The sequence below is a fragment of the Drosophila rhopaloa genome, unplaced genomic scaffold, assembly GCF_018152115.1.
Source record: "Drosophila rhopaloa isolate 14029-0021.01 unplaced genomic scaffold, ASM1815211v1 contig_47, whole genome shotgun sequence".
Classification (NCBI taxonomy): Eukaryota; Metazoa; Arthropoda; class Insecta; order Diptera; family Drosophilidae; genus Drosophila; species Drosophila rhopaloa.
This window is the reverse complement of record NW_025335142.1, coordinates 3574319-3599811: the sequence shown is the minus strand read 5'-3', so window position 1 is coordinate 3599811 and position 25493 is coordinate 3574319. Positions and strand designations below refer to the sequence as shown.

General features: G+C 39.0%; 2 protein-coding genes across 2 annotated transcripts in view; one reads left to right on the top strand and one right to left on the bottom strand.

Annotated features, from left to right (window-relative positions):
• LOC108052454 overlaps positions 1–25493 on the top strand; it is a 34822-nt gene that overhangs the window by 3308 nt on the left and 6021 nt on the right. Inside the window, 12 exon segments of the mRNA XM_044461682.1 lie at positions 9864–10704; positions 11182–11320; positions 12456–12586; positions 14657–14952; positions 15451–15771; positions 15834–16005; positions 16068–16178; positions 16239–16268; positions 17567–17661; positions 18204–18504; positions 19206–19277; positions 25339–25344. Of these exon segments, the coding sequence (XP_044317617.1) occupies positions 9877–10704; positions 11182–11320; positions 12456–12586; positions 14657–14952; positions 15451–15771; positions 15834–16005; positions 16068–16178; positions 16239–16268; positions 17567–17661; positions 18204–18504; positions 19206–19277; positions 25339–25344 (2502 nt within the window). The 5' untranslated portion in view covers positions 9864–9876.
• Positions 19485–23828, bottom strand: LOC108052455. Its single transcript, XM_017134831.1, has 2 exons — positions 23730–23828; positions 19485–19895 (listed from the first exon to the last, which is right to left on the bottom strand). The coding sequence occupies exon 2, from the start codon at positions 19878–19880 to the stop codon at positions 19635–19637; it is 246 nt and encodes an 81-aa protein (XP_016990320.1). The 5' UTR covers positions 19881–19895; positions 23730–23828; the 3' UTR covers positions 19485–19634.

Below are 25493 nucleotides of genomic sequence, written 5' to 3'. Positions count from 1 at the left end.
ATAGTTTCCGAGATCTCAGCGTTCATACGGACGGACAGACAGACGGACAGACGGACATGGCTAGATCGACTCGGCTAGTGATCCTGAACAAGAATATATATACTTTATAGGGTCGGAAACGCTTCCTTCTACCTGTTACATACTTTTGCACGATTACAATATACCCTTTTACTCTACGAGTAACGGGTATAAATATGTTAAGTTCTTTCTCTAATTGCGTGTTTATGTTTGTTTTACATAGTGCTTCTAACAGAAAGTTTACCAATAATTTTCTCCTAAGCCTCTAAGCTATTGAAAATTACAATTTTCTTTAGGATAGTCTCTATAAAATAAATTGCAAAGTTCGGGCCATCCTAGTTTCGGCAGTGTTATTTTCTCCAAATAATTAAAGAATCTCCAATCGACTAGCAAATCCGGGCATAAAAAAAATCTTCAAGTCTTCAAGGACGCCCTTTCCGTTGCTATCTCAAGCAGCGTTCGGCACTCGCACCCTTCAAACGCTCTTCAATTACAGCACTTTTATTCTTTTTCTCCGCTTTTCTCGCTGCAATTTTCTCTTTAATTGCGACCGCCCTCGGTGCAGTCTTAATTTGCATAAATTTTTTCCCAGAACCGCCCCCTTCTTCGCGTTACACCCATAATAACCACAATTCAGTTTCAATTAAAAGCTCAGCCATCAATTATGCAGAGTAAAAATAAAGGCAACGAACCAAAAAAATCGAAAACCAACAAAAGTACTGCATACTTTTCGGCTGCCCAATAAGAGGTGGCCGAATAATAATAATATTTCCGTGCATAATTGCGAGATATTTAGCCGTAGAAATCAATCATGCAAACTGCACAATAAAACGGCCGATCATGAATATACGAAAAATCAAATTTTGATTTTCAATTAGTGTGCTGAGCCCCAATCAAACAACAGCAAATGCAAATAGGCAAACATCACTCATACGCCGCGTACACCCTAGTATGTCCTGTCAGGCTGTGCGCTTCCGTTTTTTGGCAATTAATTAGGCGCAAATTTTAATTAAATGGCGTCAGTGGATGGAAATGTTTTCCCGATGACGGCAGTTGGCACTTGGTTCACGGCCAAGTTACTTTGGTCTCCCCAACACCGAGCTGTGACACAAACTCATTAAATAGTTATTACTCAGCCCATGTCGCCGGCAAGTGTCAACCACGAATGTGTTTTTTAGGTTATTAATATCTTACTCGAATTTTTTGTTGACATTTTGTTGTTAATAATGGCTTAAGTGAAAAAGATAAGGCAAACTATCTTAATGGGTCAAGGTAGGTCAGCGTTAAATCCATTATTTTATAATGTAGGATAAATTCTTAACGACTTATAAAGAGATACTTGCAATTTATTAACAGGGTTAGTTATTTGTAAATTTAGTAAACATTAAACTCATTCGAAATACCGATCAAAATATCAAAAATATGAATTAGGAATCAATGGTAGTCATAGTATATACTAAAAGCAGTTTCATAACCAAATAAATTTCTGTGGCACCCCTTATTAAGATAGTTTATTGTCATTTCTATGCTGATATGCTATCGATTGGCGGTTACGTGACCCTGTTCCCATTCCCAAACTTTAATTACAGCCATCATAAACTGAGCCCAAAAAACACAACCCTACCCAAAGGAAAGGAAAGGCGAAAGAAAGAAATTCCAATAATTGTTTTATGGTATATCAAGGTGTGGGTCACACCCCCTGACATTCCCAGAACGCACCATTCACAATTTTTTTTGGCTGGCAAACCAAACTAAAGCAAACCCAAGTCGATTCGAAATGAGAATGAGCCGAGCCCTTACTGCCTTTAGTTTTCGGTGGCATAACAATCAATCCTGGAGCCTACGAGGGAGGGGATTAAGACACAGGTGTCCAGTCAAAAGGAAATCGTTAATGGGAGGCGGGGCTGCCATATCAAATAATCCTTTTTTGTTCATGCTCGTATATATGTATTTAGCAAACTCAAACTTGAACACTTCAAGAGCTCATTAAGTGGGCTAACCTTGATGGAGGACGGTCTTGGTGGTCTGGCGCTGTCTTAGAAATGTAGCAAGTTTTCCTCTTAATTCACTTAAGTCTTTCGGTTTGAGTTTGCCAGGACTCACGCGCACACACAGGCACACATAATAAATGGCATATCCTTCAGCCACCGAAAGGTGGCAATTGAATGTCGGACTCCGCCTCTGTCTGTGACCGTGTGCGAGTCCTTTAAGTATCTTGTATTAAGAAAGTTTCTTCCACCTCTAGCCATTGAATTGATTGCACGACCGCCGGTGGGGATGAGTTACAAAAGAGGTCTTGATAAAGTGAGGACCATTCAGCAGTTTTCCATAGGCAAATAGAAAATATTCATAAAACTGGAATTGCGATTTGTCCTTGCAACTTTTCTTCCTTCCCCTCTTTTTTTCAATTTCTGCCGTAGGATCTAAAAAGGATGTAGGATAATAGATTTGCGTCTGTGCGAGCGCCTCGCTTAACCTTTTTTTTTTTGTTATTACTCTTTTTCCAACCCAGAGAAAATTGCTTTAAATGGGTTGAAGGCCTGCCTTGCCTTTGGCTTTGGGCCATGTTTCTGTTTGAGGCTTCAGCGAGTCTACCGGTGACACTAATTGCTGGCTTATTATCCTTATTTGTGGTGGAAATGTGGTGGGTCTGGGGAGCTTTCCCACGCAATTCAACGATTATGATGACTCTGATAAAACGCTGTATTATTTATTGCACTGCTTGGCTTGCCAAAATTTGAGAGGGAATTTAAACTGCACAAACGTGAGAGACATAAATTATAAATATATTTCTTTATGATTTTCAAACTTAATTTAAAACGCCTCAAATAATGTTATATTCTATTTTTTAAATAAATGTTTAAGTTTGTGCTTATTTATAAGTGATTTTAAAAACCTATTAATATGTCCATAAAAATCTTTCGAAACAAATAAAATTACATTTATTTGAATTTTTAGATTTAGTGGTTATTTTAATGTTATTTATTTTTCAAGTGCATTTTAGTTAAATTTATTAGTTTTTGCACTTAATTTGAAGAGTATTCCATATCTCATCGCTGTATTGGTTTCTCTGTCTTTCTCCTTTTGCGCCATTGTTTGGCCTGTTTATGTATTTATTATTGATTTTGGCTCGTGCCCCATTTGGTCTGGCAATTTATTTTGGATTTTATTTTCATGACAATGGGTGGTTTATTAACTTTCAGTTAGCTGACACAATAATTAAGGGGCTTATGAGCTGCATTTTGGCAGGCCAAATTATGTGGAATATTCAATGGGAGATTTATGTTAAAATTAATGAAGGCCTTCAGCACTTAAGTGCAAAAGACATATGAATGACAGTCTGAAATTATCAATGAAATTGATTCATAATTGAGATATATGGTAAATTCCTCCTAGGTCAACACATTACTTATACCACACTTTCAACGCCTCACTAAAGTCTGGGCCTCCAGTTATTTATTATTATTTATTCCCGTCATAAATTTCAATTTTCAAATGCACCAATTTTGTAGTCCCAGCAACACCGTAAACATGGCCAACGACATAAAGGAAAACAACTAGAATTCCTGCCTGGCATAATATGTTAGTAGGGTTCTTTTTCCGCCCCAACCACTAGCCACCTTTGGGCTTCTGTGTAAGTTGCGTGAGTTCTTCATTCAACTTGAGACTTTGTCGACTCGAGTGCTTCTTGCTAACCCGAACTGCCGCCATTCAGGGGTACGTGTGTACTTCTCGCTCCTTTTTGTTTTTGCCTAGACCAAACTTTTCGTGACTGGACAAAATGCTGCTCGGCGTTTTGTAGGAAATGCCAGCCTGTCCTGGCTGTCCTGTCTCTCGTTGGCACACACACTCCTCCCGAGTCCCCAGTTAGTTTCATTTGCCTTTTACATTTCCACACATTTCCTACTTTTTTGCTCCGGCTGCCGGTGCACTGGGAGAAAACCACAACTAAGTCTGTGCTTGTTATACGGATCATGAGTTCAGCATTTTTGGAAATTATAAGCTTATCATAATATTTTTAGCCTTTCAGTTTTTTCTCTCAGATATACTTATTAAAAAAGAAAGATAATTTGTTGGCAATTAAAATATTCATCGAAAACATTAAGACTTAAAGCTATTTTAAATAAAACAAGTTTTAATAAGTCTAAAAATACTAGTTTATTACAAACGCAATAATATCAAGAATATACTTAGTACTGCTCCTATGCAGAGTATTAATAAATATGAAAGTACTGGCACTTTAAGGCTTTGAAGTGTTTGTTAATAACATTCCCTATTTATTTTTCTTCCTTAAAAAATATGCCGAAAATTGTTTGGAGTTCTAAAAAACCTTTTTCCTCAATGTAGTTGCGTGTCTTTGCATAGACGACCTACTCAAAAGAGGGAAATATGGGCGGAAAACGGACGGGGATGACTGGGCGGTTGGGACAGCGAGACGACGCTTTGCATATTTATTTTATTTGATTTCTGTTCGCTTTTTCCTACATTATTTTTTTAGGTTTGGCGGGGACTTGATATTCCCGCTTATATAACAAACGCGACGTGTGATTAAAAATTCGTAATTTGCCCGTATATTTCGTATACCTGCCCTAGCTCACCTGCTACCCTTCCTTGTGTGTCATGTTTTTTGTAGCATACCTGAGGCGTTCCACTTCCCTGTTCAACTTTTCCCCTTCTTTTTTTTTTGAGCGTGTTTTGTGCCATTTTTGCCGCTGCTGTGGCTGTTGTTGTTGTCGTTCTTCGTGCTTCATTAATATTTAATTAAAAAATCAATAGTTGACATGTAAGTCAACTTGGTTTGTTCCTCTTTCGGGCCTGGTTTGTTTTACCTTTTCCTCTTTTTGGGCTTCTTTTGGCGGTTTTCTTTCGGTCTGCTCTAACTTATGCATGTGCATTTGTGCATATCTTATTATAACAGATTTTCTTCTGGGTTCGTGTCGTCTACGTGACGCTTCAGTTGGAGAAATATCTTGAGAAAACCACACCCTCCATGCTAAATAAAAAGGGCAGAAAAAAGACGGAAAAATACATTTCAGTATACCTACCAAAAAATAACTGCAAAATATATCTATGCAATACTTTGTGGATACATTTATAATTGATTTAGTTTTAATGATATGTCATGACAGAATTTGGTCCTTTTTTTCTAAAAAGGAGATTGATATTTAAATCCTATTTGATTATTGACTATGACTAGTATGTGCAAGCATCTTATAGTCTCACAAACATCTTAATTAAGTCAGCAATCTCAAAGCCGATTAATAAACAAATACTTATTATACTTATTGTGTTAAAACTGCGAATACTTTAATTTATAAATTTGAAACATTAGATTGAATATAAAGTTGCTTTCAATGATCAGTTACGTTGCAAACGTTAAATGAACATTAACATATTTGTTTAAATGAAACGTCATGAAAATAATTACGTTTTAATAAAATGATTCATAAATGGATTACTTTGCGTGTGCACTATCTTGACATCTTTTCCCCAGTTGACAATCATCACGCTGCATTTTGTGGCTTATCAGCAGCTTAATAAGACTAAAGCTTGTGGAATAAAGTGGAAATGCACATATTCCCATTCAAATCGCTACGCGGAGTAAACAAGACAAAGTCACGTAACTCAATTCTTTGCTTTGCTTATCAAAATTCCCACTGAGATCTTGTTCAAGATTTATTGACAGCAGCAGCGGAAGTTGGAAATGGGCAAGGCACATGTACCCCATGTGTTACCTTCCTTTTATTTACGCGCAATTAACCCAGTTACAAGTTCGACATGCCGCTTCGGCAAAAGGCCCCCCACACACTCATGTATATCCTGCATTTATCATAATTACTTCCCCAGAAATTTACCGCCAAAAAAAGGAGGACGAGAAGAAAAAAAGGGAAGGTTGCTGATGATGATGAGAACGTTGATGAATGCCCTGGGCTTAAGCGAAGTTATGCAGCTTTGGTTAATGTTTTAATATGCCTCTGGCAACTATTAAGCGCACTTGAAAAGATGAACGTTAAATGCCAGGCGCATATTAAACATCAATTATTAATGCCAAAGTGAAAAGTGTTCGCGCTGAAACAAAGTCTTTCGCATAGCATACATTTGGGGGCTCTCCTTTTCATCCTGTCCATTTGAGAATGTGTATGCTCACATTGTATGCAAATACTCAAACATTAAAATGTGCTTAGCAATTATTTTAAAAATGCACACAACCAAAAAAAAAACAACAGCTACGATTGCGATTGCAGTTTAGCATTGGACCAAAAAGGGCGATGCAAAAAGTTCACACACCAAAGAATACACAAAGAAAAGAATTTATCAATTCAACTGCAAATTTTCTGCCTTCAATCATTTCATAGTTTTGTATATATTAACGCAGTTTCTCTTCTCTATTTGTTTTAACAGAAATAACTTAATTTACTACAGATGAAATTGATACTAAAGTTTTTGGTTACTCGAAAGTTTTTGTTTTTCCCTGTGTAGACAACGACAGATAGAACATGCAACATGCAAACTGCCTAGGCTCTAGTGCCATAAAAACTGGAGTGAACAATATACAAAACTTATTTTCAAATCAAACAACAGCAAAAACACCAAAGTCTATGGCAAAAAGGGGGCAAAGGGCGGAGGGCGGCGCAGTGACAACAGCGAAACAGTTACAACAAAAAGCCAGCTGCTGGAAGTAGACAAAACGGAGAATTGGAATTCGTTACAGTGGAATTTGACTTAAAAAAAATGCACACATCGGCATAAAAACTATTAGGTTTCCAAATTGGTTTTACGGACCTAGGAAATAATTACTGGATGACTTAAATAACTGGTTACAGTTAAAAAAGGATCCACATTTAAATGAATCTCGTTTAGTAAAATTAAACGAAGTTTAGTTTTAATAATTTATAACTGTTATTTAAAAAAACCCATAAAAATTTTTGTAAGATAATTAAATATTTTGAATAAAAATATAAAAACTTTATTTCGATATAAATATCAGTTTGAATGATAATAATTTCGTTACCCTACTGATTGATCCTCCCGCAAATATGTATCGTTTCAATATAAATATGAATGTCAAAATCGACTTTATTTATTTTTTGATATATATTATTTAATATATATATATATTCCTAATTTCACTGCTTTATTGACACGGTCCATCTATGCACTCTCGACTGGCTGACTGGCACAAACCAGAGTCAGACTAGCAAATACCAAAAAATGTCACATTGCGCGCATGAAAAATGTCCTTGTGACAAGCGCCAACGCCAAGCGGCGGCAACTGTGGTTGTGTTGCGTGTGTGTGTGTGTGTGTGTGAGGTCCTTGGACGAGTGTGTGTGAGTCCTGGCTGTTCCTCAGCAAGGTCATGAGTAAATACGTATGGAGCATGCTGTTTTTGCCGTTTATTCTCTAACAAAGCCAAGGCAGCAACAAGAACAAAAAGGAAAGTAAATAAAATAAAATAAAATACAAAAAGTGTACGAAACAAAGGAGATGGTTAGAGCAGGAAAGAAATTTATTGTCATATCTGTATAATATAGGGAAGCTTCTGCTGATGCTTCTTATTGATATTTATACAAAATACATTGGCACACAAACATATGTTTTCTATTCCAGCGCGTGTGCTTGTATGTTAGCCTCATTTGTAATGGCGTCTGCTTGCCAATTTGTTGTGTGGCAGAAAGAAATGCAAATGTGTATCGGTAAATCAAAAAGGACATTATTGGCTGCTTGTTAGACGTAAGCACAATTGCCAGCCATTACGTAGGTGTCCCTGTGTGTGTTTGTTTCACTGCATGTATGCGTGTTTGGTATGTCCTGTTTGTGTTTGTGTTTGCCAATGGTCGACCGCTAAGTGCGCTTAAGCGTCAAACCAAATTGCCCGCCGCTTTGTTTTTCAGCGCTTAGCTGAAAGTGCACTTTACCTTTCCCATACCAGCCCTCTCACACAACTCCACAATTCACACAAATACGAGTACAAAAAAAAAGCACACACGCACAAGTATTTGAGTACTCGAAACTTATTTGCTATTCACACTCGATTAATCGAAAGCGTTTCGTTTATGGCTTTGATGCAACTTTTTAATTGAATTCGACCGGCTGATGGAAAGTTAAGGAACTTCCCTTTGATTGCCTCCTATATCCAATCGCTGTGTTTGATAGTTTTCAATAGCTTATTTATTTATACCAGTTCACTTTAAACTTTTAAAACTAAATTGATTTGCAATGAATAATAAATCCTTATTGAATGAACTTTTAAGCTTTTAAACAATCAGCGTCATATATTATGAAAAACATACAAATTGAGACAAAGATCCAAAAAACATTTTTTTGGACAAAAAAAATTAAAATTTTATAAAATACCTAAAAATTAAAATTAAATGAATTTAAGTATCTTTGCAATTTTAAGTGTTTAGTTAAAGCTTTAAATTAAAAATTTGTGCATTTTGAATTGGTTTTTAAAAAATAGCATTTTATATTTTTTTTGCCTAGGATTAGATTTTGTATACAGTGTCCGTTGTCAAATAATTGATAAATTCACGTGTGTTTATCTAAAATTTTGGTTTTATCCAGGAAAATGGCAAATATAATATATTGCGGCCAGTGCCGCAGATTGGCTATCGTGTGCACGTCATTCGAGGGCCATGCCTATGTGTGTGGCAATGTGTTTGCAGGGCTATTTTCAACTATTTATGAGCACCGAGTTATGCCGCATCCCCCTGAACGACGTGAAAATGTGCGAATGGAGCGGTGGGAGAGGGGGTGTCAGGGGGGAGAGCAACTCCTCCGAGAGTGTGGCACATGGAGCTGCCGCCTTTGTGCTAACCTGTTTTTTGTTTTTCCAACCAAAGTTGGCACATAAATAATGAAGCACGGGGCATAAGTTCCCATTGATTTCGCAGTGTGTGCAAATGAGTGTGTGTCTGCGTGTGTTTTGCGGGGAGGATGAGGATGGTGGCGGTGTATTCACCATATGACTCTGGAGATTAAGCCATTGTTTGCACTGAATGTGGCGCTCAGTCTGAGCTGCGGCTTAGCGGCCTGCGTACGCAAACAAAAGTTGTTCGAGGGATTGCAGATTGAATGGTGGAGCGGGTGTTTTAACCCAATTCCGGTTGGGTAGTACCCGTTCCGAGTGCAGGAGTCGATTAGGCCCTTACAAAATCATGGAAAAACGACTGACGTAAATGAAATCCTCATTTTTGCGGATGGTTTATTATTCACTAATTTTATGGTTTCAGTTTCAGCGTCAGTTTATAAAAAATTATGGACAAGAGATTAAAGATCTGACTTAAAAGTATACCAGTCGATAAACGCTTATACTTTTAAGTCTGATTTATAATCTCTTACCATACCATATATAAGAGGAAATAATTAGATTTGAAACGTCTTAAATTATTCAAGAAAACTATCAGATTTTGTAAATAATTTAATTTTTTTATAACTTCGAGGTGTTTTGTGTATACGTCAAAAAAAGTTCTTTAGCTGATCCCAAAATTGGGTGGATTTTTTGTGGCATTTACATTTTCTTTCCAAGTGGTATTGGGCTTGTAGCAGAATCTAAAAGATGTTGTTATTTGATGATAGAATATATGTTTTCTTTAGTATAAATTCTGATAGAAAATATAATTAATATTTCAAATAGCAAGCAAAAACATAACCTGGACCCTTAAATGGAAAATAAAATGAGGTTTTTAATTATTGGTATAAGCTTGAAATATAATGATTGAAAACTACATTTGTTCTTAAAATGGTTTTTCATACAATTTTATAAAAAGGTTTGATTGAACAACTTAATACTTAATGTTTATTTCTGTTTACATCCTATCTAATAATATCCTCTTTGTTCCAGGTCCAGCAGTGTAATGCGCCTTGGGGGCAGTGGCATTCCATACGACGGCGACCCCCTGACAATGAGCGCAGCTGGCAACGACTATGCCGAACTCTGTGATCTTGGACCCTCGCGATGGAGTGCCCGACCCTACGGATACAATGCGACCGCAGCGGCAGCCGCCGGCTTTGGCCTTGGGCCCTCGATGGGCGGGACGCAGTCGTCGTCGAGCGTGCCGACGGGCGGATCGGCGGGACTCAGCGGTCACCATCTGCGCGGTAGTGTGGCGCCGGGGCCGAGCAGTTTCGAGGCGGAGGACATTGGCCTGGCCTTCGGCATGATCAGTCCGCCGCCGGGCAGTGGTCCCTATGGCGGATCATCGGCGGCAGCGGCGGCGGCCAGCGGATCGCGCGTGGGCAATAGTACGAGCTCGCTGCGCGGCGCAGGCGGTCGCTCCGGGTTGTACTACTCCCCGCCGGGCACCTCCTACACGATCATCGAGCGCCCCCACTCGCCGCACTACTACTTCAACTCGGCGGGCGTGCCCACCAAGGGCGGCTCGCTGCCGGGGCGTGGCAGCGCCTATCTCAGCTCCTCACCCGCCAGCCACATGGCCGCCGGAACGGCGGGCACCCTGCCCACCTCGACGGCCGCCAGCGGACGATCGATGGGCCAGCACGCCAGCAGCAACGGCAACAAGAAGCGGCCCATCTCGCCGGAGCAGGTGCTGCGCATGTTCGGCGCCACCCAGTCGTCATCAGTTCCTACGAGTAGCTACCACTACAGCAACGGCGGCACGCGGGATCGGGATCGCACGGGCAGGCGCAGCCCCGCCAGCAGTCCACCCTCCACCACCCACCAGGTAGGTTTCATTCACTTTTTACATACATATAGAGAAACACGATTTATTAAATAAGATATTAAATATAATAACTTATTTTTACTATTACTATTTTTCCCCCTTTTGGCTGATTTTTATACACATTGTAGACGAGGTTATAAATGAAAATCACAGTAGTCCTTTAAAACTAAAAGTCTCAAATAACTATTAGTTTTGGTCCCTCACTAGCTAGTATAACTAAGTAATCTATGCAACGTTGCACCCCAATAGATTGAAATCTGTATCGACTTTCACAAGATAATTATATTTTAAGACACCTCGAAAACCTATATTCTGTTAAATGTAAATTAATCTAAAACCTTGCCATTTCTGAATTGTATTAATTGATCTTACAATATTAATCGCAATAGTTATCATGATCTAAGCACAAATCGTATAACAATTTAAAAAGAGCTTTGGAATTTAATATATGTTTTTTAATGCCTTTTCACATTTCAGATTTATCGGGATCGGGAGCGGGAAAGGGATCGCAGTGTCCCGAATATCCACGAACTTACCACGCGAACCGTTTCCATGTCGCGCGACCAGCAAATCGATCATGGTTTCGGCATCTGCGTCAAGGGAGGCAAAGACTCAGGTGAGTAAAGGGAGATACAATTTTCTTCGTTTTTTCGTCTTTTGAAAAATCTAAAATAAAGAACTACATGATATATTCAATAATAGAAAAGACACCATTAGCATTTACCGAATTTGTGTGATTTGTTGTCCGTTTTAAATAGTGGTTTTCGGTAGTCCCACACGTCGTATACGTGATGCTACTTTACTATTTCCAAATATGACCCTTCACAGGTTTTTTTTTATTAATTAAGCTACTTAAAGAAAATTATATTTCGTTCATTTTATGCTTCCTTTTTGGATATACACTATACACTAATATTTAATCTGCTATCAGCTGATATGAAGAATAATAATAAAAAACTTTGAGCAAGCTTAAGCCCACCGTTTCGCCAAAAATCCTTTAGCCATTCAATTTGTCTAGAACCACGCCTCTTGCTGTTTGATTCGATGTCACGCCCATTCAGTTTGGGTGATGGTTCTCCTAGTTTCTTTTGGCTTGGGAAGCTCTTAGGTGCAATTTAGTTTTCAATTTCGTTTTATTGTCCGGGTCCCTCAGAGGTGTCCGTCCGAGTACAAGCAACCACGTGTATTGGCGTGCATGTTTGTGTGTGACAAACCGCCAGCAGCTTTGACATTTCCAAGTGCATTTTGCACCTGACTACCTTTTTGGCTAACCAGCTCTTCCTGCCCCTTTTCCTCTGCCCTTTCCTCTTCCTCTCCTACTTCCCCTCCTTCATTTCCATTTCCTGTCGTAGAATTTATTTTTAGTTTGCAATATGCGCACGGCTTTAAAATCGATAGAAATCTATTTAAGTTGCCCCCGTATGCAGGCTTCTCCTTTTCCCGTCCCACCTCTTCAGTTTTTCCTCCTTTCCTCTTTTCCTCGCCGCCATTGTGCAGATTCACACACACAAACACATACACGTGCCATATAAATTAAACATAAAATGGCTGCCGCACTCCATCCTCAATCCTCTGCAAAATGGCAGAGCTTAATGAAAAACATCGACAAAAAAATAGAGGCCTGAGGAAGAAAGGGGTCTGAATAATTCGGCCGGGGTTGTGGGGGAACTTTTATTAAAAATTGAGTGTGTGAGTGGGCTGGCTAATTGATTTCTCCCTTGTTTTTTTTTTTGTTTTACCTCCCCTTTCAGGCTTAGGCGTCTACATTTCACGCATCGAGGAAAATTCGGTGGCCGAACGCGCCGGTTTGCGACCCGGTGATACAATCCTAGAGGTGAATGGCACCCCCTTCACCTCAATCAATCACGAGGAGGCGCTGAAGGTGAGCATCTCTCAAAATATTTACGCTCGCATAAATATTTATATCTCTTTTGATCTTTATTAAATATTTTGTAGTAGCTAATGTTATTTATACTTAGATAAAAATTGATCAAAGCACACAGCAATGTGGGAAGAAATGAATTGCTCTTGTGTGTCCACAAAAATAAATGTTCATTGAATATTAAAATTTATTGATTAGATGACGCCACTTTGACAGACAAGTAATAGAAATTGTATTAAAAGAACATATTTAAGCGTCTTGGAAATAATTCTTATATTAAAATGTAAAGTCAATCTTATTTTTGCCAAATCAAAACAGACTGAAAATAAATTCTGAAGGCAATTTAAAATCTTTTTAGAGACACGAACAATCCCCATTTCTGGGAATTTTCATCTTGTCTTCTCTCCATCTTTGCCACTGCCTTTCGTTCGGCCCTGACAGCCATGTCAAATTTTTCTTCCATCAAAAAAATATCTAATTTTATTGTACACTTTATTGATTTTTAATGGGATTTTCTAGCCAGGCCAGGCTGGTATCGGCAGCCTCAGTTTGTCAATCGCTGTCTCTTAATAGTTGCCCATAATGGGGTTCTATCCATCAAGCATATACAAACATGCTACATATTTATATATGTAACCGTACAACGGGTAAACTGTATTCAGTAGGCCACCATCGCCTTTTATGGTCGACACTTGACAGAGTAACCAAAAGAAAAGGATTTCCACCGCCCTCCGACGTTGGCAGCTGCCTAACAACGAAAGTCAATTTATAGTGGAATATTTTATGTGACACGTTATGATAGCCAATGTAATTCTCCCTAAAACATATTACTAAATGTCTAAAAGGAAGAAGGCTTAGGGATGGTCGGATACTGACACATGGTGTGCCATTTCTCACGCGTTCTAGCAATTTAAACTTTAACCGTTTTCGACACAACTTGTTTGGGGGCGCACACAGCGAAGATAAACACAAATGCAAATATATGGACTGACATTTCCCCCATAAACCAGATCGATTTCTGTCTGCTTTGAGCGATTTTTCGTAGTTGTTTCCTATACAAGTATATAAATCTTTATGCACTTAATACAAGTTTTGTATGAATATTACTAAACCAAATACGAACATACATTTGAGAAAAAATATGAAAATAAAATCAATAATACACTAATACAAATATACACTGAGAAAAAATTGGCAATAGACTAGTCGCATTTTGTATCCTAATTGTTTTTGAGTATGTTGTTTTTTTAATTGCCATTTATTTTGACTTTATTTCGTTGGTAGTTTCAGTTGAAAGACTTGACTTAGACGAAGACTAACCAAAGTATTGCACTGTTAACTTCTTGATAACATAGTAGACCACCTTTCACTGTGTAGAAGCTTAAAAACAATAAAATATACAATTTATAAGAGCTGCACATCCTTTTAACTCTAAAACTGAGCTTAGCAGGATTTTACAATATGTATATCCAAGCTGAAAGACAAAGAATTCAACCACAAAAGCTTATGGCGCTGCATTCTAGATAGACAGAATTCAAAAATATTAGTGAAAATTTGAAAAGCTCCAAGGAAAGCCGACCGCAAACCGAAAAATTAAGACTCTGACCGAACATTGAAACCCCGAAAGCGGGCAACACCTGTGGGGATTCACAGACCAATTTGCACGCAGCACCCGCATTGCCCCCCTTGGTCCTTGGACCAACACAATTTTGCACACAAGTTTTTTGGTCAGGAACAATTAAGATAATGACAACCAAATGCGGAAAGCGACGGGGAAAACTGACAACAAAACCAGACCGCAAAAACACGCCGACAAAATGAAAGTCAGAGGGGCACACATTTAAAGTTAATTAATAATTTCGGGAAATTTCGCTACCACTTTACGTACACGTTTTTGTCCAAGCAATTAGCGATTTTTAATTTAATTTTTATTCATTTTCATTTAGTATTTTGCTCCTTTTCCACTCTCTCTCTTTCGCTCTCTTTCTTCTTGTTGGTTCGTTACGTTTTGCTCGCATCTGTCCTCTCTTTTTTGTGTCTCTTCTATTGCCACATTTTTTCTTAACGCAGAGATGTGTGCAGATATTGAAATCGTCACGTCAAATCAGTATGACGGTGCGAGCGCCGCCCACTCTGAACTCGACCGCCCCTCTCCACGGCTTCGGTCCGCCCTCCCGCGACCCCATGTACGCGTCGATGGCACCCCCCCTCCACCCGCAGAACCAGGCGGCAGCGGCAGCAGCGGCGGCGGCCGCCTCGGGGGCGGGTCTGCCCTTCCGCCAGACCTGCTCCTGGATGGACCGCCACGGACGCCCCGCCTCCCCGCCCATGGAGTACGGGGGCAGGCGCAGCGAGCGACGGGATCGGTGAGTATACATGTTCAAGTTATCGGTGATTTTGAAGTCTTGAATGTCCTATGCAACCTATGATAAATCAATCCTTTATGGAAAGATAGTCGTTCAATTTTTATAAACGTAAAATCATAATTCTGAAATCGTTAAAAGCTACCATATCTCGAAATACGTTGGTATATGTCAAGAAACACGGTTATCATTTTATTTCCATTTTTTCTGATTGTTCCTATGGTAGTAGGCCGATCCGGACCATTTATATAAGTTCTACCTGTCTGTAAAAAATGTTCTGGGCTTAGAAGTGCAGTTTTTGGACACCTTTCCGCAAAGAGAATTTAAACACAATCATTTACCAGCAAGCCACTTTAAAAATCGGATGTTAGAAGGAAAGGTTATGGGCTTAGGTGTGCAGTTTTTGCGTACTTTTCTGCAAAGCCTTTACAATAAATAAATACATCTCCTGCTCCCTTTAGCTAGTTATTATTTTGGTGTAACTGATTTACCCCTCCTTAGGATACGTCGCGTGGAGCTGCTGATCGAACCCGGCCAATCTCTGGGCCTGATGATCCGCGGCGGGGTGGAGTACGGCCTGGGGATCTTCGTCACCGGCGTGGACAAGGACAGTGTGGCCGATCGGTCCGGACTGATGATCGGCGACGAGATCCTCGAGGTCAACGGGCAATCCTTTCTCGATGTGACGCACGACGAGGCGGTGGGTCAGTTGAAGTACCACAAGCGCATGTCGCTGGTGATACGTGACGTGGGCAAGGTGCCGCACTCCTGCACCTCCATCGAGATGGAGCCCTGGGATGCCTACAGTCCAACGGGCACACGGTGGGTGCCTTAAACCCTCCAATTTCTTCTGAACCTTACAATGATGTCCTTTAATCCTGCAGAGCACGCCGAAAAGGTCAAATTGCGACCATGGTGGAGGAGAAGGCGCGCTCTCTGCTGCCCCGTCATCACTTTGCAAGCCTTTCCTACTATATTGCCGAATATAGTGCGAAAGCAATGACCATAGATGCCTTTGTTGCCGTCTTATTAGAGATGTTAGATACGTACGAGAAGGTGAGTTTAAAATATGGAAAAGTATTCTATAAAATAAAATTTTTGATTTTCTCCATTTCCAGCACTCGCTAGTGACGGAGATACGGGAACTGGTATTCCCCGAGGATCGCACGCGATACGACGAGCTGGTCTATCGCAGAGAACGCGATCCTTACAGCGTGGATAGGCATAGGGTAAGTCCAAAGATCCATATTTACGAATAACCCCTGTGTAAACCCCTTTATCTTTTACAGCGTAAGGGAGACCCCGCCCGTGATTTGCCGGTAAGCTTTTTAGAAGATTTATTCTACGACACAGACACAATATACACTTAGTTCAAAGAGACACTTCTCTAAACTAATAAAATACCTACACAATGAGCATGTTCTGCCAATTAGACTCTAACTAAGCTTTGACTACTGTTAAACCGGTCTACTGTCCACTATTCGTCTATATCTACTATACTTACATAAATATCTCCTACAAAATGTTTATTGTTTAGTATATCTTTCTCTTCTTGCTGTTGTCGTTGATAATTGTTGTCACTGTATGTTTGTAACTTTTACTTTAATTTATCTGTTTTAACTGTAGACAAAATACAAATAACACTCGACAAAAAGAAAATCAAAACAAAACTTGTAGTTTAATTGTTGAACGAGATTCACTTGATACTTTCTTTCGACACCCAACTTTAAACCAGTTAATGCTTCTTTCATTTCCCAAAAATCGCATGTAATTTTCCCTCATTTTCTTTTGAGAAAGCTTTCAGAAACTCGCTTACATTTGATTCGGCCCTTTGCAAATAAAATTGCATTTCAAAACAAAACAATCAAATCGAATGTCAATTTTTCAAAACAAAAAACACAAATACAAACAATTTTAATTACATTGTAGTGGCAAAGGTTTTACATATTTTTTAGCAATAAGGAGACCCAAAGTTAGGTCATAAAACTGTAAATTAAGAAAAAACGAAACCAATTCGATCGTATCACAAACATAAATTGAAAATATTCCAAAGTACATTTGCGTCACAACGAAGCAAAACTGTCGGTGTAAATAAACATTATTAATTTATACATCTATATAAAAGTACTGGGATATGACTTTGCCAAAAGTCACTTAGATACAAATTGATTTAAAGCAAAATAGTTATCTTTAGCTCTAGAATTACGTTTAAGTAATATAATTACTGTAACATATCAAATCAAGCCTATGTAATCCCACACCAAAAATGCACCTAATGGATAACCAAGAAACCACAACAGTCACCAAGAATCAGCACCGAAATATTCATATAAATACCAACCAATATAACTATCGATCGAAGTACGAATGCACTACCAGACACTCTATCTCTGTCGCTCTTCAGCTTAGATGCTATCTCTGTCTCGCTCTGTCTCTTTATCCCTGTCTCTATCTATGTTCCGTGAAATTCTACGGAACCCTAGACTAGAACCTTTTTCACTCACTCACTGTCAAGCTGTCCAGCTGTCACTGTCACACCCGCTCTGAATCGTATGCAAACCAAATCGTTCGTTTCGTTTCGATCCATTCCGTACCATTCCGTTCCGTTCCCCAACAGGTAACAGCCGATGATTTGGAAATTATAGCCGCCACCGGACGGAGTCCTTCGTCGGACTCGGGATTGGGCATGACCGTAACGGATATACACAAACGGTACCTAGCCAATAACCGAAACCCTTTACCCATAATCCTTAATCCGTTATCCTAGCCCTAAACAGTGTTGGGAATGGTAATAGTCTTTTGGAATACAGCTAGGCAGTTTAAAACTAAAGAATCTAGTTGAGTTAAAAGTTACATAGTTCTGCCAGTATCTAGGTAAAAATATATTTAAATCCTCACATTGATAATCTGCGTTGAACTAGTTTAATTTAGTTTAGAATCGAAGATGTACGACGCAGCTTAAACTAGTTGGGAATTTTAGCATCGCAAAGGCGGCATACTTCGAAAGTCTCGAAAACAAATACAGTATCAATACAGGCAAAGCCACAGTGTAGACACTTTTTAGGGCAATTCAAACCCTGGCGCTATATAGAATAAATTTTTTTATTTATTTATTTACCTAAAAAAAGTTTAAAAAGTCTTCAGAGTGGGAGGTGTTTACTTGAAGAAATATCTAGGTATTCCCCAACACTGATCCCAAACCAAGCTACTCCCAACAGAAACAAATAACTGACCTGTGTATATGTATACAATAGACCCGCACTTCAGTTGCCCCATCGACCCATGTCGGCGGGACCCATACTGCATCGCTCACAGCCAGCATCACATTATCAGACAGCCAGCAACCAGTCCTCATCATCATTATCGCCTCCACAACAACAGCAGCAACACCAGCAGCAACATCAGCAACAGCAGCAACATTATCCACCCCATCATGCCTCATTGCGTCATCTGGGCGGAATCGGCGGCAACGTGGGATCTGGGCGACATCATCACCATCATCCGTTGGGACCAAGTCAATTGAAATTCAAGCAGGCCAAAGACAATCAGCAACAGGTCAGGACCGAAGCGAGTCGGGCGAAGAGGGTAGCAAGCTGAAAAACTTATATTGCCACCACTATCAGTCTACTTTCACTGTTTCTCGAGCTGTACCAATCTGAAAATTTCAGATCCTGCTAAGTTTCCTATCTCGTAATTAGGCTCTCACTTGAAAAGTACTTCCGAGCCAGTTTCCCAAAATTTACCTATCTCCATGGCACAAATTGTGCTACGAATTTCGATAGGGTTTTTTTTAAATATTTTGTGGCACCTAAATTGGTTTAAATGCAGTATTTTTATTTTTTCTAAAGTTTGAGTAGGACAAAAATTGACATTCGGCTTTAAAATGGCCGAGGTTTCCAACTGTCTGTTGTATATGTTTTACTTTATTTTGTATCTTTAGTGTCTTTAACTATCTATCTCTATCTCCTTTCTGTATCTTTGTCTCTTGTTGTGTGTAACGTCTCTTGTCGTCTTTATATGTTTGACTTATTTTCCATGTTTGTCAAACTGCTCAATGTGGTTTATGTTTACGTTTTCGTCTCTGTTTCCGGTTATGTTATACTTCCTTTTTAAATGTTGTCCAATTGGCTATTGAGTGTTGTAATACCGTTAAGTCGCATTAAGACCAGTGACAAACTGAATTGGTTGGTTACCAGCAGAAAAAGTATTTAAGCCGCTGAACAATGTATTTTGTAAATTCTTTTATCCCGGCTTAGGAATACGGCTGTGATGAGCACAGAACTCGCCGGGGCAGCGAAACCCTTTTACCGGAATACGAACCAGATGCGGTGAGTAAGCGAATCGATCGCGTTTTTGTAGTAGGAACTCTTTTTTCTTGAGGGGCTTAACTGTAGAGAGTTATAAAACTAAATAATTCCAATAAATAGTTTTTTTTTATATATACACTCTCGAAATCTTCCATTTGCCCATTCCATGAAGTACCATTTCATGATCAGCACACACTTCTTTGAACTCCCGCTCTAAGAAAATTCCACTCAATTTTTGTATTCTTTATTCTTTGTATCTGTAACTGTAACTGTATCTGTATCTATAGTACGTTAACTATTCTAACACTAAGCTTAAGCACTATCCTATGGGGGTTATGTATGGGCAGCATGTTTGCCTGGCCAGCCAGCAGGTCCTCCTCACATCTTGTCGTGCATGGAACCATCGGCCATCATGGGCAGATGGTAATCGCGTGGCGGCGTGAAGGGTCGCACAAAGTGTCGCCACTGTCGGTGGTGCAGGGGCGGGGGCGGCTGGATGGGCGTGGATGTGGGCGTGGTCGCGCCTGTTGTCACCGCATGATGGTGCTGCTGATGGCAACTGTTGGGTTCGAATTTCGGGCGTGGTATGCGCAACTGTTTGATCTCCGTCAAATAGGTTTCCATGTTGTCGCCAGTCGCCTGTTGATGTTTGATTTGTTTAAATGATTTGTTGTTCTTTGGCCAAGTTGCAATCAGTGTGAAGTGGACTTTGTTTGAGGGTTTGCCATTGCACTCGATGGGAAAGTCAGAAAAAGTAAATATGGGGGATGGGTGCGAGTTGGGTAACCATAGAAGTCCTGGGAGCGCCAATATGTACAAACCCTAACGAATCTAGTTCAATTTAAATTGCCTGATTTAATGGTAATCTTTAGAAGTAAGAATGAAGGGTTAAGGCAAATCTTTTTGAAGATTAAATAGCTTTAACCAATATTATAAACCCCTTTCGAAAGTTTATCCCAGATATATCGAGGAAGTGGCTTTAAGAATCCTAAAATATTAGACAATTGGAACGATACTTAGACATTGCGAAGGCAATAAAGGAGTAATTATTTCTTATTGTTAGAATAAATAATATTCTATCTTAATGAGGTAACTTAATGAACTTACAGAATTGTAAACAATTCAACAATTTAGTTGCAAAGTATTTGTATCGGCCAAGAATTATTCTCAAAGGAAAGAATTATTTTAATGTTCAACAAACATCACTTATTCACTTAAGTTCTTATTTGATTCAGAGCGAAAACTTGACTACTTCAATCTTTTGATGAATGTTTCCCCTTTGAGCAAACTTCGCCAGCCAGCTACTCAACTCTCCCCCACAACTTGTTGAGTAAGTGCAGCAAAAGTGAAAGTAAACTCACCGCCGAAACCCAAATGTATAGTGTATGTGTGTGTTGGCTAGAAGACAAGACAAGAAAATTGCAATAATTTCCGCAAAAGGCGTTCAACCGTATCACATGCAGGCAGAGGCAGTCAAGTTCAGGGCAGGATTTTCATTTGGTTCGCATGAAATTGATTTGGATGGTATGCCAGCGGGGCAATGGGAAGCTAAACGACTTGCGATCCGCTTGCTTAGCCCTGTTTACACAGCTGACACCATTTGGGCCGGCTTGACCGACCGATGAACGATGGTAGATGGTCGATGGTGGATGGTCGATGGTCGGCGGTCGGCGGTCGACGGACGGACCCGACCCAGACGGCAGCTGAGTAACCAGTTTGATTTCAACTACAACTGACAAACAACTTTTTGTTGGATGTCGCTTGTCTGGCTTATGGGACACTCACTTTTTCGAAATTACCGGGACCATCAAGGGGATAGAAATCGAGGTGGAGCGGGAGATCAGCCAGAGCAACGGCCAAGACCAAAAACTCAAAGTGGGTCATTAGAGAAATGTACTAAATAAGGTACAAAACTTTGTCAAGAGCAAACGTAAATGGAAAGTAAATTGTTGTAGCTACAAGCGAGATTCAAGAAGAAGAAGTTGTTTATAATGTAAATAAAGCATTTTGGATGCGTAGCGAAAACCAGTAAGAAGCTGAAAACAAAAACAAACCCAAATCCGGTCTACAAAATCAATGGGTGTAAAATATAATTATGAGATTGAGCCCAGTTGGTTGAGACTGTCAGATTGAAGACAAGTCTGTCAATAAAGAACACTCTTCTTTATAATGAAAACCCTAATTGGGAAGAACGGGGGGAGGTGTGAAGTCTTGAATGTTGATTAACCGTTATGACAAACTCTTTTACATCTATCCATTATGTTGTTTTAGCAATCCGGACAGTTTGTCATCTTTTGACATTATTAATTATACTTGACTGGGTTCCCCGGGGGTTAGGTAATTATGTTACCTCTTAGATACCCTATGAACATTTTTTAAAGATTTTTTAAAGATCGAAGCTTAAATCAATTGACTGAGACCTTATCAATAGATTTAAAACATAAACAAATAGGACCAACAATTTATTGAATTTAAAATTGTAATATATATCAGAATTATTTTTTAAAACGAGTTACAGCAATTGTTCATAATTTCTAGGAAATGAATAATTAAAATATTTTCACACCATTCAATTAAGTTATTTATTTCTTGATCTACTTTAAAAGGTTTAGAAATACCGATTAGCTAAATAATTTTTTTATACACAAATAATAAAATATAAATTTCATGCTCAACATTTTTGTTATGTAAAAAAAAAAAGCTCGCAAAAAGTTTACAAATCGATATTGGTTAACTATAAACCTTTGACCTTAATTTTTCTGCTTCGGGGTATAATCTTCTTTTGCATTTGATATTTTTTGATAGGTGACAGTTTCACAAAACCCCAATTTTATTGGAATTTCATAAACATAATTTGTCCGACCTTGCAATGGCATTATTGAAATCCGGCTTGAAATACGTTCGGCACTCCATCGATGTATTGGAAAAATGGTGAACTCGGTTCCCCTCCCACTTCGATGCGTATCTAATGACAAAGAGGTGCCCCTGCCCCCCAGTTACCCTACCCCCATCCCCCATCCCCCAGCCTCCGAGTAAACAACGAGGTCAATGGCATGTGCTGTGAATGATGATTGCCAGCTTTTCGATTCGAGTTACAAAAATTGAGCTACTGCGGCTAAAAAAAACATCATCAAACACGACAACAAATCTTGGCTGCAAAAGTTTGCAAAGTCATAAATTTGATTGATTTTGAAATGGTTTCTCTGAGCAGCTTACCGAAAGACGCAAAAAAAAAATGATTGAACAAATTGAGAGTAAAATTGCCCATAAAATGATGTGCGTAGGGAAAATACAGTTAAATGGGCTGACAGTCAAGCAATTGACTGAAAGTTTTCATTATTGTTTGGAAAATTCTCTTTCTCACTTTTCTGTGAAAGTTGTGTTTGCCGGTTTTTCAATTGGAGTTGAGTTATTCCTTGGGTTCTGGTGAAATTTTTCAGGTTCTGCCAGTCTGAACCTTTTTTTTTGTAAACTTTTTCTAAAGTTAAACAAAAGGTGAACATTTAATTTGTTGTCTAATTCACACTATTGTTATGGCAGCGATGAAGTCAGACGCCTGAGATCCGAGTTGAGCTCTGTGTTGTGACACTGGATATGAATAATTTTGTTCACATTTGGGCTAGCTCATTGACCTATAAAGCAACTGACAGCTGACCGAATGTCTAAGAATAATTTATCAAATCTCTGGCTCTGATTTTGTCGATCGGCGGTGATGTGAAGTGGGTCAGAGTTGGAGCTGGAAATGATTGGTTAACTGAAACCAATTTTAATGAATGCATAAAGAGCGGAACAACGTTTTATTGGTGGAATCTCCATTAAGTTTCTCCTCGGAAAAGGGGTATTTTTATTTATGCCATTTCCAATGGCAATTACTTTAGTCAGTTGTCAGTGCCCTGGGGGCCAGAAAACACTCTGAAAGGCTGTCCAAAAAGCCATTAAAAGCATTTCGTTCGTTCTGTGTTTTATGCGCACTTCTTTGAAACCTTCTTGCTTTCCCTACAACCTGACAGCCGATGTTTTTTTCTGGGTCGAAATATTTAGCAACTATTTCGCAGTCTTACCACCTAGAATCCGCCATTTCCGTCAGCAACTTAATTGCAGAAAAGAAAGACAACAAATCAGCCGAAACCGCTGTCTGACTCTGGCTCTGGCAATTAAAAAGAGTAACAAAACAAAAACAAAGGAAATTAGCCTAGCCGAAAAAGGTGAGAAATAGAAGTTAATTGAATGCAAAATGCAAAGCAATAAAGCAGCCGACACATGTCGGACTAGTCTGCCAAAGGCCCCAAAAACAGAGTGCGATGATGATATAATCAAAGTCGGGCAGAAGTGCCAGGCCAAACTTCTTCTGATGGCAATAATATTTATGCAACCATTTTGGAGCAAACAGAGCGCGAAATGTAACGAAACGCGAGATTTGTCAACTCCACAGGCAACTTGTTTCTCGTTCAATTTAAGCCAAATAATACGCACTTTTAGCTGATGCTTGTTGGCCGCACAAATCGTTGTAAACGTATTCTGGTGCTCTGCTAACTGGGATTTCAACCTCACGTTCGAAGCGACGACGCGCGACTGAAACTGCAGACTTCTCTGAAGGTAGAGCTGCGGCTGAGTCCATAGTTGCTGTTGCCCAGTTGAAGTTGCTCATGTTGCTGTTGCTGCTGCTGCTGCTGCTGCTGCTGCTGCTGCTATTGCTATTGCTGTTGTTGTTGCTGCTGCTGCTGCCAAAAGCCAACGATGCCCAGCCAGCCGCAGCAGCAGAGTTACTCTTCGTTGGCCAGAGTCGTGGGCAGATGGTAGCGAGTTTGGCCAAAAATAGCAAAAGACCTCGTCACATAAATAGAATTGAACTTCCGTGCTTCACTAATTTGTAACCTTTTAAGAAGATTTCCTATCAAATTTCTTTCAAGTTGCTCTTTAATTCCTATAAAGTTATTTTAACATAAATAGTAAATCAGAAAAAGCACAGATACTCACATCGATGCTTATGCATTTTTTATTGGTCGTTAGCCATGCGTGAGTTCTTTTAGTAATAAGGGATTACAAAATGATTAAATTAAAGTAATAAATTTATTAGCTAAGATGTATTGCAAACATTTTAGCATTATACCAAATATTAAATCTATAACTCTATTCAAATCATTGTAGTATACTTTAGTTAGAATATGTATGATAATTTTTTTATCTAATTTATAGGTAATTTAAAAAAAACTAATTAAATTAACATCCAGATTCATGGAAACCTACAAAAAAAATTTCTAAAATTATAACTATATATAATTTAATGTAAGTTTATAATATAAAACTCAAAAATAAATTTTTACTTTCACAACGAATATTTAAGGTAGCATAAGTAGATTATTTTATTTCTTATTTTAAGATTGTTATGAGAATTTGGAACTCAATGAAATGCAATCTTTATTTTTGCTAGAGCATTATTTGGCCTGCTTGGCATACACATATTTTTCATCTTGGGATTTTTGTTGTTGCATTGAGTTTTGCTTTCTTTGACGTTTTGCCACTGAACGTTTTCCCAGTTACTTTTTATGGCCTAGTAATGTAAAAAATTACCCACAGCGACGACAGAAAACAATGGCAAGCTATTTGATAAACAAAGATTGTCAATATTTATGACTTAAAATTATACTGCAATTATATCGCCAAGATTTATGCTCTAAGTGCGAGTGTAAGTGTGCAATTTACGCAATGGTCAAACTGGAGTGACAAATAAATAAAATGTATCTGTGGGATACTGCGGTGGTAACTGCAGCTGACAGCGACTGCAGCTGTGCGGCATTTTTTTTTCCTCCTGCCCCCTTTTTTTTCCCATTTTTACCACATTGGTTTTGTTTTGCTCTGGCATGACGTAAACGGAAAATTTGTTATTTCTGCCGACTGACTCAGGCGGGAGTTGATGGCCAAGAAAGGCGTTTGCATTTGGCATTGAAAAGAGATGATGCTCATTAGTACTTTAATCGGCGATAATTAATTTTTCTTTTTCGGTTTCCCTTCTTCTTTTTAATTCGCATTCGTTTCACGCTGCGTATGCGCAATGGATGGGAATCGCATTAATTGGAAACAGGAACAGGTAAGCTCGATGTTCGCCGCATTCGCCGTTTGTTACACTTTAAGCACTTTTCGAAACTATCTTTTCGACACACTCACACTCAACCAAATGCCAAAACACACACACAAACACTCATATATATATATATATATAAACTCCAAGTTATATAC

Excerpts from the sequence above, each read along its gene's own strand:
- LOC108052455 (XM_017134831.1), bottom strand. The coding sequence starts at position 19,880 with ATGGAAACCTATTTGACGGAGATCAAACAGTTGCGCATACCACGCCCG.